This window comes from Eleutherodactylus coqui, chromosome 2, assembly GCF_035609145.1.
Source record: "Eleutherodactylus coqui strain aEleCoq1 chromosome 2, aEleCoq1.hap1, whole genome shotgun sequence".
In the NCBI taxonomy this organism is placed as follows: domain Eukaryota; kingdom Metazoa; phylum Chordata; class Amphibia; order Anura; family Eleutherodactylidae; genus Eleutherodactylus; species Eleutherodactylus coqui.
This window is the reverse complement of record NC_089838.1, coordinates 196,876,054-196,895,357: the sequence shown is the minus strand read 5'-3', so window position 1 is coordinate 196,895,357 and position 19,304 is coordinate 196,876,054. Positions and strand designations below refer to the sequence as shown.

General features: G+C 45.0%; 2 protein-coding genes across 2 annotated transcripts in view; both read left to right on the top strand.

Moving 5' to 3' along the window:
* Window positions 1-9,221, top strand: part of TSPAN33 (tetraspanin 33) — a 27,516-nt gene extending 18,295 nt beyond the window's left edge. The window contains exons 4-7 of the mRNA XM_066592175.1: window positions 2,019-2,194; window positions 6,172-6,300; window positions 7,874-8,035; window positions 8,434-9,221. Of these exons, the coding sequence (XP_066448272.1) occupies window positions 2,019-2,194; window positions 6,172-6,300; window positions 7,874-8,035; window positions 8,434-8,535 (569 nt within the window). The 3' untranslated portion in view covers window positions 8,536-9,221. The remainder of the gene's footprint in view (window positions 1-2,018; window positions 2,195-6,171; window positions 6,301-7,873; window positions 8,036-8,433) is intronic.
* A 2,070-nt stretch (window positions 9,222-11,291) lies between these two features.
* Window positions 11,292-18,445, top strand: LOC136612076 (uncharacterized). The gene is made up of 2 exons (XM_066592174.1): window positions 11,292-14,869; window positions 16,207-18,445. The coding sequence occupies exons 1-2, from the start codon at window positions 13,813-13,815 to the stop codon at window positions 17,793-17,795; spliced, it is 2,646 nt and encodes an 881-aa protein (XP_066448271.1). The 5' UTR covers window positions 11,292-13,812; the 3' UTR covers window positions 17,796-18,445.
* The last annotated feature ends 859 nt before the right edge of the window (window positions 18,446-19,304 follow it).

The window sequence follows — 19,304 nt, the reverse complement described above, 5'->3', positions numbered from 1 at the left end:
TTCTCTCTCCCTCTCTCTCTCTCCTCTCTCTCTCTCCCTCTCTCTCTCTCCCTCTCTCTCTCTCCCTCTCTCTCTCTCCCTCTCTCTCTCTCCCTCTCTCTCTCTCCCTCTCTCTCTCTCCCTCTCTCTCTCTCCCTCTCTCTCTCTCTCTCTCTCTCTCCCCTCTGCAACCCCCCCCCCCCCCGATCACTCCTAGCGCCCCCGAATCTTTTCGCCCGAGTAGTCGGTTACTCGGAAAAAGCGGTGCTCGAGTGCAAAACGTCCTAAACGAGTACGTTCGCTCATTTCTAGTAGCAAACAAACTAAACAAAACTGACAGAAAATAAACGGACCTGAATCAGCAAGACACCAAACACACAGCAAGCTGCAACAGACAATGATTCTTGACTGCTCACTCTGGACACTAGACAGACACTGACAGGAGCTGGGTATATATGTGCGCAAAGACCCAGGAGATTGGCTAGCAGAAAGTCACCACACTAAGCAGCTTAATCATTCACCACCTGTGTAGCTGTGCTGCTAGAAACCATAGTACTACAGGTCTAAGCAGCACAACGTAACCCTTTACTGAAGTACAGTAGTGTATTAGAAGAATGATAAAAGATGCTGACATTAAAGTGCCCTAGTGGGACAAAAATGAAAAGTTAAAGTATAAAAAAAAATAATAAAAATTAAAATGTCAAAACCCCACCTTTCCCCCTTTTTTATTTTTTAAGATTACACATTTGTAATGACCCAGACAAAAAAGTTAGTACATCTATTTAACCCGCATAGTGCACGTCATGTAAAAGAAATACTAAAAAAACAGAATACAAAGTGATCAAAATTTCGCAAGGATCATCAAAAAATGATTGCAAAAAAAAAACCCTTTCACATTACCATTAGGGAAAAAAAGAAAACTGTTAGTGCAGATCTAGACAAAAAATGCATCAAAAAAAAAAGTTAAAGCACAAAAAAAAACCTATATAAATTTGGTATTGGAGTAATAGTACTGGCCTACAGAATTAGGGCTTATATTGGCCACGTATCACGCCGGCCTATGTACGTCGTCTCTCTCTGCAGGGGGAGAAGGCTGGAAGAGACGGGAGCAGTGCTCTGAGCTCCCGCCCCCTCTCCACCAACTCTCCGCCCTCTGCACTATTTGCAATGAGGAGGCGTGACGGGGCGGAGCTAATTCCCAGAACTTAGCCCCGCTGCCTCTCATTACAAATAGTGCTGAGGGGCGAAGAAGAGGCAGAGACAGGGCGGGAGCTCAGAGCACTGCTCCCGGCTCTTCCAGCCTCCTCCCCTTGCAGAGAGAGACGCCGTATATCTGCTGGGCGTGAAAACCCGGCCGATATACGGTCATCTGAATGCGCCCCCTAAGTTAACATATTTATACTGCAGGATGAACGCCAGAATTGTAGATTTTGTTGATTCTAGAAGGAAAACAAAAAGCAATTGAAACGTTATGTATTCCCAAAAATTAGATAAATGAAGACGAGATTTCTTCCTGTAAGAAACAAGCTCCAATAGAGCTCCGTCGATGGAAAAATAAAAAAAAAAATTCAATGGCTCTTGGAATGTGGCAACTTAAAAGCAAATGTTTAAAAAAAATGGGGTTTTTTGTGTACAAAAATGGCAAAACCTAAAACTATCAGTTTGGTATCCTCAGAACCATGCTTACCCAGAGAATGATGTTATCACATTATTTTGCACACTGAACGCTATAAAAATGAAATGCAAAAAACAATTTGCAGAATAGTTTTTCCCAATACCCCTAAAAATTGTTATAAAAGTTATACAATACATTATATATACCCAAAAATGATGCCCTTGAAAAATACAACTTATCCTGCAAAAAACAAGCCCTCATATGGCTGTGCCAATGGAAAATATTAAAGAGTCATGGCTCCAGGAATGTAACGATGATTAAAACTGAAAAAATAGTGGTCATTGAGGCACAAACGGGCTTGGTCACTAAGGGGTTAAGTCACTCTTGTTTATTTACTTGCATTTTAGCCTGTTATGTACTAAAGGTAATATTCCTCTGTGTAGCAGGCAGGGATTAATATTGGTAATGTTGTGCTTGATTGTAAAATGGCGTTTTCTCTTAAAGGCTCGCGGAAAAGTCAGTGAAGTGATTAAGAACGCAATTGTTCACTACAGGGATGATCTGGATCTGCAGAATCTCATAGACTTTGGACAAAGAGAGGTAAGCTAACCTGTGAAGGAGCAGTCTTATATATCACCCTTGTACAGGTTTCTGGTTGAGTTTAGTTGTATAGAATCGTACTATATCCCAATACAAAATATCTTGTAAGTTAACCCCTTCTCGGCCATCTCCTGAGGTGCTGGATATTTACCGTCCTCTCTTCCCCAGTCATAGCTAGCTTCCAGCTTCAGGGAAGTTCCAGCTATTAACCCTTTCCAATCCACTGTCTGACTTCTTCCAACATTCTGATTGGAGCCTGTGCAGCTCCGATGTCAGAAGACATCCGATAGGGTATTCTTACTGTATATAACTGGCCGCTCTGTTGTCGGGGGGCCTCTCCAGCATGTCACGTACTGCAGTACTGGCTCTAGTCGGCAGATGGCGCCATTGTAAAATAGCCGAAAGAGAGAGCCCCCTAGGAAACCTTGAATCCAAAATTGGATTGCAACGGGTTAAGTATTAGTATCAGGTCCTACTTCATCCGAGGATATAATAATATTAAAATCCAAAACTTTATTCCAGAAATATGTTGAAAAAACGGCGGCCACCACACCATACTTCTCTGACGCATTTCTGGTGCATACCCGCGCCCCTAGTTGTAGCCGGGTCTTAGTAGTGAGACTTCCACTGCTCAGACTTTTATCACCTATCCTATGAATAGCTGATAAGTCTGTCTTGGTACAACCACTTTTAAGGGGTTTTCCTATCACAACAAGTTATCCCTTATCCACAGGCTATGTAACAACTTGCTTATTGTTGGGGTCCAGTGGTTGATAAGCAGAGACTCTGTATTGCATTCATATGTCTTAACCCCTTAACGACTGCCCCATCAGGAAACTACGTCCTGCCTAAGTGGGCTTTAATCCTAGAGGACGTAGTTTTATGCGTCCTCTTTGGATTAAAGCCCTGCAGGCTCTGGACGTGACAGCTCCATGCTGTCGGTGCCCGCAGGTAGCTGTCATCCCGGGCTGCGGGCAGTCCCCCCCCCCCCCCCCCCCCCGGCTAGCGCCAATCGCAATAAAGTAAATAAAACAGTGTAAAATGGCAGATATTCAGCTGCCCTGATGAATCGGATCCATCAGGGCAGCTGAAAATACTCACCCGGCTTGTCTGCGGTGTCCCCCGGAGATCTGGTCCTCCCGGACCCGCCCGCGGCCTTCTGCGCATGCGCGCCAGACGATGACGTCACGCGCAGAAGCCCGGGAGCCTCGCGAAAAAGTTTTTAAAAAGTAAAGTTTCACCTCCCCTCATGGATCTGATCCATGAGGTGAGGTGAAAATACTCACCTCTGTCCTCCCCGAAGTCCCCGTCTGCGCATGCGCGCCCGATGATTGACATTGGGCGCGTGCACAGAGGGGCTCGAGCCCCGGGAAATTTAAAATCCCTCTGCTCCAGGCTGCCATGTGTAGCCAGGAGCAGAGGGATGTCACTGGGGACATGAACACTGTTATCCAATGGATGACAGTGATCATGTAAAGTAAAAAAAAGTGTAAAAAGTAAAAAAAAAAGTTAAAGCTTGCGTTTCATCTCCCCCCACGGATCATATCCGTGAGGGAGGATGAAATGACGTACCTAAGGCCCGTGGGTTTATCCGCGGACATTACCCCAGCTTCTGCACACGCGCCTGTCGCCAAAATGGCAGGCGCATGCGCAAAAGCTGTGGTAATTTAAAATCTCCCTGCTCCTGGCTACAAAACTTAGCCGAGAGCCTGGAGATTTCACAGGGGGCCACGGTGAGCGGTTCCTGATCACGTGTTCGCTGTTATCCAATGGATAACGTTGTATACGGGCTGCGGGTACCCGGGTCATCGCTAAGCGCGGTGCGGGAAATACAAACAACAAAAAAAAATATACTGCCCATGACCGCCTGTGTGAGTAGGCAGTTATGCACAGTACATTACGCGGCCGTACGCAGGGTCACGGCCGTCTCACAGCTGGGATCTGCTGCGGGCCTCTGCAAGCGGATTCCACCTACGGCCGTGTGAGCGTTATTCAGACCGCTACCTGTAATCCGTATTTTACAAGAAGCCCCGGGAACGCTTGCCTTCATGCAGTTCCAGGAGCAGCTTGTTGAGCGTCTTCTGTGCGAGACCGCCGCACCTCAGCAAGCTTACGGAGACTCACAGAGCGCCACTTTTTACACCCCATACCCGCTACTGAGGTCACTAAATACCCCCAAAAAGTATGAGAGGAGGGGGGATACACGGTTTTATTGCCCCATGTACCCATCCAAACCAGCCTCCGTAATTACCCCTGTCTTTGGAAATACCACACAGTTCACATTATTACTTTTATCTAAGATCTGGGGAACACCGAAAAGGTCGCGGAGGGGGGGGGGGGGTATTTTTAGGGAGTCAATTTTTATTCCGTACAAATGAGCAATGGGGCCTTGAATTTATTCAGTTGTGCCCTGCAATCCAACGGGTGTTCCCTCCATTATAGACCTTGCCATGTTTCCTGTAAGTAGATTAGGGCCACAAGGGGTATGTTTTTGAACACGGGACAAACGATCCATTTTGGGGTGAACGTCTTCATTCCTATGTACACTGTACAAAAAAAACCAGTTTTTAAATTGACAAAATTGCCAAAAAAATGAAAATCGTAATTTTTTCCTTCTGCTTTGCTTAGATTTATTCAAATACTGTGTCAAATACGCAGTACACCCCTAGATGAATTCGTTAAGGGGTCTAGTTTTTAAAATGGGGTCATTTGTGGGGGTTCTTTATCGTTTTGGACGCTCAATGGCTCTACAAGTGGGCAATGGGGCCTGGAATTTATTCCGTTGTACCCTGAAATCCAACAGGTGCTCCTTCCATTATAGGCCTAGCCATGTGTTTTTTAAGTAGATTAGGGCCACTAGGGGTATGGTTCTGAACACGGGACAAACAGGGGTATCCATTTTGGGGTGAAAGTCTTCATTCCTATGTGTGCTGTACAAAAAAAGCAGTTTTTAAAATGACAGAATTGCCAAAAAAACGAAAATCACATTTTTTTCCTTTTGCCTTGCTTGAATTCATTCAAAAACTGTTGTATCAAAATGGGCAGTACACCCCTAGATAAATTCGTTAAGGGGTCTAGTTTTCAAAATGGGGTCACTTGTGGGGGTTTTCTTTGGTTTTGGCCACTCAAGAGCTCTACAAAAGTGCTATGGGGCCTAAAACGCCTTCAAGGAAAATTTATGTTCTGAAAACCACCGACTACTCCTTTCGTTTTGGGTCGCGTTGTGCATCAGACATAAGATTAGGGCGACAATGGGTATGTTTCTGAACACGGGAGAAACAGGGGTATCCATTTTGGGGTGTAAATCCTCACTTTAAAATGACATATTTGCAAAAATATGAAATTTTATTTTTTCTCCTCTAAATTGAATTAATTCCTGAAAAAAACTGGTGGGGTCAAAATACTCATGACACCCCTCAGTGAATACATTAAGGGGTGTAGTTTATAAAATGGGGTCATTTGGGGGGGTATCTATTATTATGACACTCATGAGGCTTTGCAAACTTGCCTTGGTGCAGGAAAACAAAGTGCTCCTCAAGATGCTGAAAAGTAATGTTAAATTTGTACGTCCTCTAAATGGTTAAAAAAAACACTATTTTTTTAAGTGTGCATTCAGAATAAAGTAAACAGATGGAAATATATATCTTATCAAAAATTTGTACAGTATGTTTGGACATATTTGAGATATTACGGTTGAAAATGTGAAAAATGACAATTTTTTCAAAATTTTCCCAATTTTGCCGCTTTTAATAAAAATACACAAATTATATCAGTCTCTTTTTACCACCTAAATGAAGTACAACATGTGTTGAAAAAACAATGTCAGAATCACTTGGATATGTAAAGCCTTTACGGAGTTATGCTACGTTGAACGACGCATGTCAGATTTCCAAAATTTGGCTCCGTCACTAAGGCGCAAACAGGCTTCGTCACTAAGGGGTTAATAGACATTTTGTCTTGTGTTCTTTCTTTACCAGTTTAACTGTTGTGGGGGAATCTCATATAAAGACTGGTCCCAGAATATATACTTCAACTGTACCTCAGAAAACCGAAGTGGAGAACGTTGCTCTGTACCGTACTCCTGCTGCCTCTATAGTGAAGATGAGGTAGGAATCTCCCTACGTACATTGTGAGGACTTTGTATCATTAACAAATCAATGTAAGGAAAAAGAATCTCATTGCTTTGCAACAATGAAAAAAAATACATCCCCGTACACTATTTACAATGCAGTAGCGTATAGTAGTTTTGTTCCATCTGAAGGCCACGTCTAGTGTGTGTCATGAACACATCTAAGAGGACATTGCATATTGTGTGTAAGGATCAGACCAAACATATGAGGTCAGAACATGCTCAATTAACCCACATCTGACCTCTTTACTTTATGAAGACCATGTTTAACCCCTTCCCGCTATAGGACGTACATTTACAGCCAACACCTTCCGGCAACACCTCCGATCAGCCGCATGCTGTCAATTCTCACAATGGCAAATAAATCCCACAAACGATGTTCAGTGGTCCCGTACGTCCCCACCGCGATGAGATTGCAGGGAGTCGTGTGGGTGTCATGGCAGCCGGGGGCCTTCTGAAAGGCCCAAGGGCTGTCCTGGCAGAATGCCTATTAAGCCATCCCCATGGGGTGGCTTGATAGATTGCCTGCTGATACCAGTATGATGTAGTGCTATGGCATTACATCATACTGTAGGAGTGATCAAAGCATCGCAAGTTGTTGTTCCCTCTGGGGACTAAAAAAGAAAAAGTAAAAACGAGCTCAATAAAGTTTTTACTAATTCTAAAAAAAAAAGTAATAAAAGTTAAAAAAAAAAAAATTGTTGCCATATTTATAATGAAATAATCTAAATCATAAAACAAAAATACATATTTGGTATCACTGCATTGATAAACGTCCGTTCTATCAAAGTAACGCATTATTTACCCCTCGTGATCAATGTCGTCAGAAAAAAGGGGGGGGGGGCCCAAGAAACGCACTTTTTTGGTCACCCGGTCTCCAAGAAAAATGCTATAAAAAGTGATCAAAAAGTCATAGGTATTCCAACGCAAACTACAGTGCGCCCCACAAAAAATAAGCCCTTGCACAACTACGTCGACGGAAAAATAAAAAAGTCATTGCGTGCAGAAAATGGCGGCAGGAAATAATTTTAAAAAATTAAATGTCTTTGAAAAAAAATAAGTAGTACAGCAAACAAATAAAAAACTATATAAGTTTGGTATCGTCGATGGATAAATAAAGGAGTTACAATTTTTTTAAAAGGGGAAGGAAAAACAAAAAGGGGGGAAAAAAGGCCACGTCATTGTCGGGTTAAAATATCCAAAGATTTGCAGTTGCCTTTGCTGAAGCTATTTTGCAAGGCCTTGCTGCAGGTCGCTAATGTAGCATGTGCAAATGTATGTACACTTGTAGTAATGTCTAACTATTTGTAATCCTAGGGCCTTCAGGAAAGTCACTGCGCCATTTAATACACAATCCAGACAACATCTCAGTCATCTCTTGTTCCCACCAAGCAGTAGGGTGAGGACACTACACATATCAGGATGTGAATAGCAATAGATGACGGGGCCATGTTCTGTATCTGAAAGGCTCTTTACTGTGCACAAGGAGGGCATCATTGGTTTTATGAATGTCAGGAGTACTGTGTAAATGCCCGTATGTTCTCTTGTAGGCGGTCGTGAATACCATGTGTGGGTATGGTGTGCAGACTCTGAATTACTTAGAAGCTGGAGAGTTTATACACACTAATGGCTGCATTGACAAACTGGTTAACTGGCTGCATAGTAACCTTTTCTTACTCGGAGGGGTTGCACTAGGTCTGGCTATCCCACAGGTAACTTATATGTACAACCTCTTACTTATTCACTCACTCTGTGGATATGATTTTATATTAAAGACAACTTGATATGAGTTCTTGGCATCACAATTGTCTTAATGTCTTAATATAATCTATACCACGAAGCTTTGGTGTTTTGGAATGTCCTTTAGGCCAGTTTAAGATTGGTTTGAGTTGGCAGTTTACACACAGAGACCTTTAGTGAAAGTTGTCCTCCCATCACAGGAAGTGACGGCACATCGTTAGGATATGCCATCACTTTCTAATCCGTGAAGGTTCAGCTGCCAGGTTTCCCACTGATGCCGAGAACGATAAGATATGCAGCGTTGCTGTAGCCCTTATTTAACCCTATCTTTGTAATTCTTGTCTGTGTTCTTTTCTTTCTTTCGAAAAAGCTGGTTGGAATTCTCCTTTCACAAGTTCTGATTAACCAGATCAGAGACCAAGTCAAACTCCAAAGTTATAACCAGCAGCACCGGTCAGATCCCTGGTACTGACAGAAGGGTGGGCGTTTACGCCCAACACTACTCTGAAGGGCAACAATGCAGCAGGCAAGGAAAAGCCACACAGGAACCGGAACACGGCCTGATAATGGAGCAGAATGCAGCAGAGACAAAGCAGCAACAGAACATTTTTTTGGTTCGGAAACATAGTATTGATTGTCGTATTTCGTTGTTACTGATATGAAGGACTTAAATCAGCTCTTGAATACAAGCCTGTGTACTATTAGAATGATCTCACGGAATAGATTACATATTGAAAGGGATTCTCCCACTTGTAAGTTATTGATGAACAATTCTCAGAATAGGTCATCAATTGCAGATCAGTTTAGGTCTACTGCTTGGGACCCCTGGTGGTCAGTTGTTACCTGGGTCAGTGCCTGTGTGTATCAGAAGCAGACAGCTCTGTACATCACACAGTGGCCGCGGCTGGTATTGCATGCTGAGTCTCATAGACTCGGCCTGCAGCTCCAGCTGGCACCACTGCACAATATACAGAACTCTCTATGGAGAAAAATGGCTCCATGCACACTGGCACTGGTGAAACAGCTGATAGCTGTGGGTCCGGAGGGCTGGACTCCCACTGATCTGTTAGTGATGAGGATAGTTCACCAATGACTTACAAGTGGGAGAATCCCTTTAAATCAAAGACCGTAGAGCTTTTAGAATGAAAGTGTTCTTGACTTGCTTGTAGTGTAATTTTGATATTGGTATATGCTTTGCTGCTAAGACAAAGTATTAAGGGTATATAGATCACTGCCTTAAAACTCTATATTCTTCTAGGGACCGCATTCAATGAGTGCTGCTCTCCAGTGAAAGTTGCTGAATGACCAAATATAACTTAAAAATTAGTCACATGAAGATGTGTGCTTTGTACTTTTAATCATTTGTAAATGCAGAAATTCCCTTTCTGTAAGTTCGAGGGGTTGCATGAACAACCGCGATGCATAGACAAATGAGGAGAAAACCAGTGAGGTGACTTTTTCCACTGTTTCTGCTCTGCAGTCTATGGGTGCACCTCCATCAAATGGACAAAGTAGACGCATCACCATTTCTGGAACACTGCCTAATTAAAGTAGCCATATGTAAGGGCTCGTTCACATCAGTGTTATTGACTTCTGTTCTGCTGTCTCATCAGAGGAGCAAGCAGCCCAACAGAAAAAAAAGTTCCCTTTGAGTCCCCATTAGCTTTAATGACCTTTTCTAAACTTCTGTTATATTCAGTTCCGTTCCATCTGCTTAAGGCTAACTGAACGCAGGCAAGCGCGAAATCGGGCCTAGAATCCCGTGCCAATGTCGCGCTCTTCAACGTGCGTTTTACCCACGGATGCGAGGAGATTTTTAGGTTAAAACTTCTCGCTTCTGTCAAATTCTGATCTTTTCATGCACAATAGGGGATTAGAAGTGTTTCCCATTGATTTCACATTCGAATGCGACAGCCATGTAATATATCTAAGGTCCTGTTGAAATGAAAGAGTGATGTGTTCAGAGGACCGCAAAAAAATAGAACATGCCAAGATTTGTTGCAGCATCGCTGTGAGCGAAAACCTCACTCGTGTGTATGGCTCCATTCAACAGAATGGACTTGATATTCGTCCAAGTTGTGGGAGGGTCATAACGCACAAAACTCGTGTGAGATTGGCTCTTGTGGGAAACTGGCCTTAGGGTGGGGGTTAATGATGAAATAAAAAAATAGCAAGACTCTTTAATTTTTATTATAGTATGGGTGATGGAGCTGAAAGGAAATGTTTCCATTTGGTTCTGTTTTTGAGCATGGGCAACAGGGAAGGAAGACAAAGCAGATCTATTAGAAACTGATGTCTAGGAAGCAACATGGAAACCTACTGATAGAAATAGTACCATTTTTTACAGCTTTGTCTATTAGGTCCATTAAAAAAAATGGAAACTTTTGTTTCAGTTTGGTTCCGTTTCATTTTAAAAAGGAGCCGTTAGTGGACAGCAAAATGTTGATGTAAACGAACCCCAAGTGACGGAGCCGGTACTTTGTAAACTTTATCATGAGTTCCCCTTCAGCAAGGCAGCATTTTACTGGTGAGTGTTGTTCTGATCGGATTTATCTCCTATGGTTTATTGTTTCTTGACTGTTAAATTATTTTCTTTATGTGCACAATAATCAGCGCTCACGGTCAGATTTTATTGAGCCTTTTAAAAAGTAGCCACAGATTTGTATCTACAACAGACACTAGAAAAGTAGACTGTTCTCTGAAGGTGATAACTTCATGGTAATCACTATCTTTAAAGTTAGTATTTTGCCACGTAAAACTAGGATTTGTGAAATTGTATGACATTTACCATAGTGTAACTAAAATATAAGTAAGTGTGAATGCACTGTATTCTCTGTAATTGTCGGGATAAGCCGTGAGATTCTGGAAAGTTAGAAGGAGCCAAAAGTCCCCCCTTCCCCACTAAAGCTGTGAATTACATACAGCCCTTTGTCATTTTGGTGAGACAAGATGATTTTACACTATTGGAAAACAATTGAACTACTGAAGATCATAATGCTGATATTTTATTGTTGCCTACAAAAGTACAATTGCTGTGACGATTTATTCCCATAGAATTAAATGTGAAAGAAAGTGATTAGAGAAACGTTGCTACATTGTGGATACGATAAATCACTATCTATGCCTTACCCCATAAGAGAGGACAATAGAATTTTTTTTTTCTGCAGAACCTGTTAATTTTGAGGGGACCTACCAACAACCTAATGTCTGTGGGGACTCCCTAACTGGTAAGGGGGCAACCAGGTTAACTATTTTGTCATTTTTGCGATAATCCGTGCAAAAGACGTTTGGCAACTTAAGTAGTTATCAGTCACAGTGCCTTTCTGCCCAGTCAGCCTATCAGTGTGTGGCTTAGGGTTTTTATTCCAGCTCCTCTGTCCAGAAGACACTGGTTATACTTCTGTATACTAATCCTAGCTTGACACAGTGGAGTGTTTCCTTTTGGCACTTCTGATCTTTGGCTTGCTAGTAGTTGTATCCTCACTTTAGCCTACATGTCTGTCTCTGTTTTTCTGTCTTTCGTTTTGTGTCACCTGCCTTCCCTTTTTGTGCCTGCTGCATTTGGATCGCCTGGTTCCTCTCACCACCTAGGGACTTACAGGGACTCTATTTAGGTTCCAGCCACTGTTGCCCTTTTCAGGGTGGATATGCTGCTGTTATGCAGGATCAGTGTAGGTAGTATTACTTTCCTGTCTCTTGTTGTGTACTTTGTTGGTTACCCCATGTCTTATTCGTTCCCCGTCTTGCCCTTTCTCTTGTCTTTGCTGTATGCTGTTACGATTGGACTTTACTATTGTTACATTATCTCTCTCATCCCCATACATCCTATTCAATAAACCACATAGCTTCAATATCCATACATATTTATAGGGGAATTAGTGCTGGTGGTTCTCCTGACTGTAGTTACAACCCGACTTGCCTTAACAACTGAAAACTCATTTAATTCCACTTAACTCCCATTTTTAACACTATATATGTAATAAAGAGGCTGAAATATCAACAGCATGGTTCTCATACTATAGAGCTGCTAATTAATGAAATTAGGGATGAGAATTTTAAAACCTGTTTTTAGCTTTTCATTTTGTGTAGTGTCACTATTTTACTACTCAGGAGAATTAAAAAAAACTCATCTGAGCTGAGGCAGATTGGCCATACAGGGAAATCCCAATAGGCTGGTCAGCTTATGGCCAGTTTGGTCAGGCAGGGTTGGTGTCAGCCCCTGGGCAGGTGCCAGGGCCCGCTGCACTCCAGTGGGCTTATTACAGCTACATTGAGGTTGATGCGAGATGGAGCAGTCGCTACAGAATCCGCTCTCTCGTTGGCTCAGCGGGCACAGGTAGCAGCTGAAGGCTGGCTGTGGTGAGACCTCTTATTACAGAAGACTGTGTGGCTGTGTTGCATTAACCTGTATCATCATCGGGGAGCTGCGGCATCTCTTCCAATTTAAACATCCCCCTCAGCTCTTTATCACAACTCTGCAGTGCGCTCAGCTCATCCAGGCCCAGAGGAACAAGCAACGAACGGATAACCTCTCAAACCACAGATCCAGCCTCAGGTAATACTTGTATGGGCCTGTTAAGCTAGTGATTTGGACCCACCTACAACATGAGGCCCCTTTTTAGATTTTTTTTCCAGGGTCATTTTTAGTTCCTAGTCCAAGCTTGTCTGTGAGCAACAGCTTTATAGCATGAAGGCCAAACAACTCCCTGTATCTCAGCTTCACTTCAATGTGACATCTTTAATGGAGCCCCCACCATTTCTAATACTGTTTCCAGAGCGTCATCCCGACGGCCCCATTACATATGGAGGTTGCCCTCTGACCCAGGTAGGGACAGGAAGAGTTTAAAAGCACCTCCCTTTCCACCCATGCTTCAGTGTCTTCCTGTCCCTACGGTGGGACAGAGGAGCAGCTCCAGAGCTGCAGGAGATAGGAAGCTGCGGAGGCAAGAAGACTTACCGCAAAGAAATACTTACCGCACGCTGTGCGGCCCCCCTGGAGGGGTAGAGGTCGGGGCCGCACACTCAAGAGTCCCTGCATCCCCGACCTGCGCTGCCGACGGAGCCGTCAGTCGCCCAGTAGCGCTGGTCTCCCTCGCGCGGATCGCATGTTCGGGCCGCCGCTGCTGTGATGGGATAGTTCCTCCTGGCAGGGGAACGGCAGCGGCGGCCTCCCTGGACCTCGGGCGCATAGCGGTGACGTCATCCGGCGTGGTGACGTCACGCGCACAACGTAGGGGGCGTGGCTACCGGCGAAAACCCGGAAATGGCGCCAAATTTGAAAATCCTCCCCATAAAAGCAGGCTAAACTCCATGGAGGTTCCTGCTGACTGCCAGACAAGTGTATGTGAGTATGTCTACCCGCGACAGCTCAGCACGTGAGGGAGAGATTGACACCCTACCAACTGTAAGTAGGCTATACGCCAAAACATGCGCAAATGGTCACTTGTACAGCGGATGCATATATGTTCCCTTTCTTGTCTCCCCTCTCCCCCACTTTCATGGGTAGATGGATAAGGAGGGTCCAAAGAAAATGGACCCGAGGAAAAAATCGAAAAAATGCGTCCTCTGCAACAAAAGGCTCGAGGAGAGCTATAAAAAACCCCTATGCGAGGAGTGAGTGTATTACCGCAAGTAATGCTCCTGAATCCAACGCTTGCACTGCTATAACAGTGAATTGCTCTGCCTTCACAGATGCACGGGGAAAATTCTCGCAGAGGAGAAAGCAGCATTCAAATCCGATATCCGCTGCATGATAAGGGAAGAGCTGCAGGCTTCCATGGCGTCCCTTCCCCAGGCCCAGCCAGGTCCGTCACGGGTCCCTAAAAGACCTAGACAGACCGAGTCGGCGAGTTCGATCTCCGGTGAATCGCTGGAGCTCCTATCCGAAGGGGAATTAGAGGACCCACCGGTTCCCATAGAAGACGAGAAGAAATATTACTTCTCATCAAACGACATTGCGCACCTCATCAAGGCGGTGAGGGAAACAATGCAAATTGAGGAAGATAACCCGCCGAGAACAATCCAGGATGAGATGTTTGGCGGCCTCCGATCTAGAAGAAAGATCATGTTCCCAGTCAACCAGACGCTGCAGCAAGTGATCATAGATGAATGGCAGGAACCGGAAAAAAGGATCACTGTTCCAAAAGAGATCCGAAACCGGCTCGCATTCGCTACCGAGGACGTCCGCCTGTACAGGGAAACCCCCAAGGTGGACATCCAGATCGCAAAAGTGGCCAAGAAGACCCTCTTGCCCTTCGAGGACACCTCCCAGCTATCCGATCCGATGGATAAAAAAATCGACGGATTAATGAAGAAAGCCTGGGAGGCAACATCCCTCACCATCGAGGCTAACATAGCCTCAACCTCAGTGGCTAGATCCATGGCGCTCTGGCTAAACAGGCTAGAAGCCTCCATAAAGGATCGGGCCCCCAGAGAGGAGTTGGCCAGCTATCTCCCCCTCTTAAAAATGGCTACCGCCTTCCTGGCTGACGCATCAGCGGAAACGGTAAGATACGGGGCAAAAACCGGAGTCCTCAGCAACTCAGCGAGAAGGGCACTATGGCTGAAGACTTGGGCCGCAGACATTACATCCAAAAATAAGCTCTGCGCCATCCCCTTCCAAGGGGAATATATGTTTGGGCCCGTCCTGGACAAAATCCTGGAAAAAGTCGGCGACAAGAGTAAAACCCTGCCTGACAGACAACCTTTCAGGAAACCATCCTTCCCGAAGAGGATGCGCCAGCCTCCTCCCGAAGTTAAAGGGAAAGGGAAGACTGGAAGATGGTCGTACCCCAAGGGAGGTCGGGGTAAGGAAGTCCAACCCTCCCCTGAACAAACAGGGGGTAGATTAGCGGGCTATCTAAGCCAGTGGCAAGGGGTAACGTCTAACCCCTGGGTACTCCGAATAATCGAAGCAGGGTACCAAATTGAATTCCACTCGCTACCCCCTAGGAGATTCCTTATAACCTCCCCGGGGTCCCTACAGGAACAAGGGAACCTCATAAAAGGCGTTCAGGAACTTAAGGACCTAGGGGTCATTACACAAGTCCCCGATTACGAAAGGGGTGAGGGATTCTATTCCCCCCTATTTCTAATAAAAAAACCGAATGGTTCCATTAGGACTATATTTAATCTTAAAGCCCTAAATCAATTTATCTCGTACAAAAAATTCAAGATGGAAACAGTAAGATCCATCGTCCCACTAATAGATCGAGATAGTGTAATGTGCACCATAGATCTTAAAGATGCATATTACCATGTCCCAATAACGGCAGCCCATCACAAGTACCTGAGGTTTGCTCTGCGGGAGGGAGACAAGATCCAACATTACCAATTCACGGCCCTTCCATTCGGAATCTCCACCGCCCCTCGGGTATTCACGAAAATCGTTATAGAGATGGTAGCCTACTTCAGGCGGAATCAGATCCGCATATTTCCGTATCTGGATGACTTTTTGTTGGTGTCAAGGACGGAGAAGACCATGCGTATAGACCTATCCATGGTCTTATCCACCCTAAACAGTTTAGGGTGGATAGTTAACAAGCAGAAGTCCGACTTGAACCCTGGTACACAAAAGGTGTACCTGGGAGTATTACTAGACTCCCACATCCAGGAATCCCGGCTTCCATCATCTAGGAAGGAAGACCTCACCCAAAGAGTAAAATCCTTCTGTCAGGCTACGGCGGTTTCCATTAGAGAAACAATGAAGGTGCTGGGCATCCTGACGGCTTGCATTCAGATAGTCCCATGGGCACAGGCCCATACCCGGCAATTACAAGGATTTATCCTTGCCAACTGGGACAAACGGCAGACATCCCTGGATAAGAAGGTGAGCCTGTCCGTCCGAGTCAAAGAGTCCCTACGCTGGTGGACCTCACAGAGGAACCTAAGCAAAGGTACCTCTTGGTCACAAGAATCTACCGTACCCATCACAACAGATGCCAGCAAAACGGGATGGGGAGCCCAAGTAGCCGACCAAAATCTACAGGGGATTTGGGACCCCCAAGTAGCTAAACGCTCATCCAATTTCAGAGAACTAAGGGCAATCTGGGAAGCCCTTCAGGCGGCAGAACCCCTTATAAAAGGAAGGCATGTCAAAATCCTAACCGATAATATGACAGCTCTGTCATTTGTTCGTCACCAGGGGGGAACGCGACACCCGCACCTGCAACGACTGGCAACAGAGATACTCCGCTGGGCGGAATCCAACGTGCTGTCCCTCTCAGCGATCCACTTAAAAGGGTCCACAAACGTCGCTGCCGACTTCCTGAGCAGACAGAGCATCCATCCAGGAGAATGGGGACTGAATCAGCGAGTCTTCGACCAACTAATCTGCCAGTGGGGAGAACCGCAGATAGACCTGTTCGCCACGAAGAGAAATTCAAAGTGCCAGGACTTTTACTCGCTGAACCCCAGAGACAATCCACGCGGGGTAGACGCCCTGTCCCAAAGCTGGGACATGGACCTAGCCTACGCCTTTCCTCCCTTCCCACTGATCCCCCGCACCCTCAGGAAAATCCAAACCAGCCGGGCGTCAGTCATACTAGTTGCCCCTATGTGGGACAAAAGGCCCTGGTATCCCCTGCTAAAAGCCTTGGCGATCCAGGGTCCATTCCTACTACCAGCCGTAGAAGATCTTCTCCTCCAGGGCCCACTAACATACCCAGGGGTCGAGAAATTGAAGCTAGCAGCATGGATGCTGAAAGCATGATACTGCGTGGGAAGGGACTCTCCCATAATGTAATTACTACCCTAACAAAAAGCCGTAAACCTATCACGATAGCCATCTACGATAGGATATGGAAAAAATTCACAGAGTTCTGTAAAATAGAGCCAGGGAAAATCCCAGGAATTGACATTCCCGTAATCCTGGAATTTTTGCAGGCAGGCCTAGAAAAAGGCCTTAGTCCTAGAACCCTTAAAGTCCATACAGCAGCACTAGGGTCCTATCTAGATTTTCCCTTGGCAGAACACCGCTGGGTGCGTAGGTTTCTCAAAGGGGCAGAACGGCTTCGACCCTTTGTTAGAGAAACCTTTCCTACCTGGGACCTAAATATAGTCTTAACTAGCTTTTGCCAATCCCCCTTCGAACCCCTCTCACAACTCTCCTTGAGGCTGCTCACACTAAAAGTTACCCTTTTAGTTGCCATAACATCGGCTCGGAGAATAGGGGAATTGCAAGCATTACAATGTATTGAACCATACATGGTAATACAAGACGACAGGATTACCTTCAAACTAGACCCAGCCTTCCTTCCGAAGGTAGTGTCAAAATTTCATAGGGAGCAGACGATCACTCTGCCCTCCTTCTGTCAAAATCCCCGTAACGAGAAAGAGAGAGAATTTCATAACCTAGACGTTAGGAGAGCTGTTCTAGCGTACCTAGAGGCCACCCGCTCTTTCCGTAAAAATAATAACCTCTTCATTCAATTTCAGGGGCCGGCAAAAGGAAAGACGGCAACTAAGAGCACCATCGCGAGGTGGATCAAGACCGCCATCCAAGAGGCATATAAAGCCAGGGGTCTCGACCCTCCGGGAAAAATTAGAGCTCACTCCACTCGCTCTCTTTCCTCCTCTTGGGCAGAAAAAGGCCAGGCGTCTGCCGAGCAGATCTGCAAGGCGGCGACCTGGTCGAGTATACATACATTTACCCGACATTACAGGGTTAACGTCCAGTCGGACAAAGACCTGAGTTACGGACGTAAAGTCCTTCAGGCAGTAGTCCCACCCTAGGGCCACGTATAATTTGGTATACTCCATATGTAATGGGGCCGTCGGGATGACGCTCTGGAAGGACACGGATTACTTACCGGTAGTCCCTTTTCCAGGAGTCATCACGACGGCCCATAGTTCCCTCCCCTTTAAGAATAATTTATGTTCTTCAAATGTAAATATGACCGAATAAAGGTAAAATTTGGTTTAGTAAACATTGTCCACCGTAATGATTTATAAGTCACTGAAGCATGGGTGGAAAGGGAGGTGCTTTTAAACTCTTCCTGTCCCTACCTGGGTCAGAGGGCAACCTCCATATGTAATGGGGCCGTCGTGATGACTCCTGGAAAAGGGACTACCGGTAAGTAATCCGTGTCCTTTTGTTTTTTTGAGACAGAGCTGTTTTTGGGCACGGGTGTTACTTCTGTCTCTGAGTGCACTATAGCTATGCCCTTGCAGACTGGTATTTTCAGGGTTTGGAGTTTTCCTTTATTACGGACCAATGGACCAAATACCATTTGAAATAAGCTTAATTTGTGTTCTAATTCTTCAACACGTGCCTCTGTATGTTTAGCTGATATGCAGTATTGTACCTTGACGTTTTCTAATGCTTCCATGAAGTATGTGCTTATCCAGCGGGACTACAAAATAAACAAATCATTTCAACTAAAGGCCCCAAATCTTTCCTTTTTGTTCTGTGTATTTTTTTTTGTGTTACAAAACAAAGTTGCCTATTGTGTTAGTTTAAAGCTATGTTTGTAACTTGGAACATAAGGCCCCCTGTCCACGGGCGTTGCAAAGTCCCGTGGCGAATCTCCGCCGCAGGAGCCGGCAGAGGAATTGCCAGCCACGAGTGGAGAATCCCAATGATTCTCCGCTCGTGGACACGGGGGGCTGCGCTTTCCATAGCAGCGCTATGGAAAGCTTCAGACGGCGTGATTTGCCTGCAAATTTACTGCCAGCGAAATCGCGTCCGTGGACGGGGCCTTACTATTTAAATATTCCTTCTATTTGGACTATACTTTCTGTAGAAACCTAATTACTGATTGACATATATTCCAATATGGTGTAGTAGCATTATTTACCTCACTGGTATATGCTTGACACATGAAGGTGTTTACTATAGAGAGTTAGAATAGGATGCTCCTCCATATTAGGGTTTCTACCTGGAATTCCCAAGCACAGCTTTTACATCCAGTGTGAAACTCTGACAAGGATAGATACCGAGACATAGACCCAAAGGTCTCCATCTCATGTATTTATCTGTATGGGGCCATTCTGCCCAGTAGTTGTTTGAATGGGTATTGCAATCTGTGATGGAACCCTCACTGGATGAAGCAGTGCAGTGTGAAAAAACCCTAACGCAACCTTTAAATGGACACTATCCATTTTTTTAATACCTGATGCAAGTCATAATGAGGTACGTAAAGTACTATAGCTGATAGTCTAGTTGGGTGATGAACAGCATGCAGCTTTTGCACTGAAGGAAGTGGCGGAAGAAGTAAAATGCGGCTAAGTAACTCCTACCAA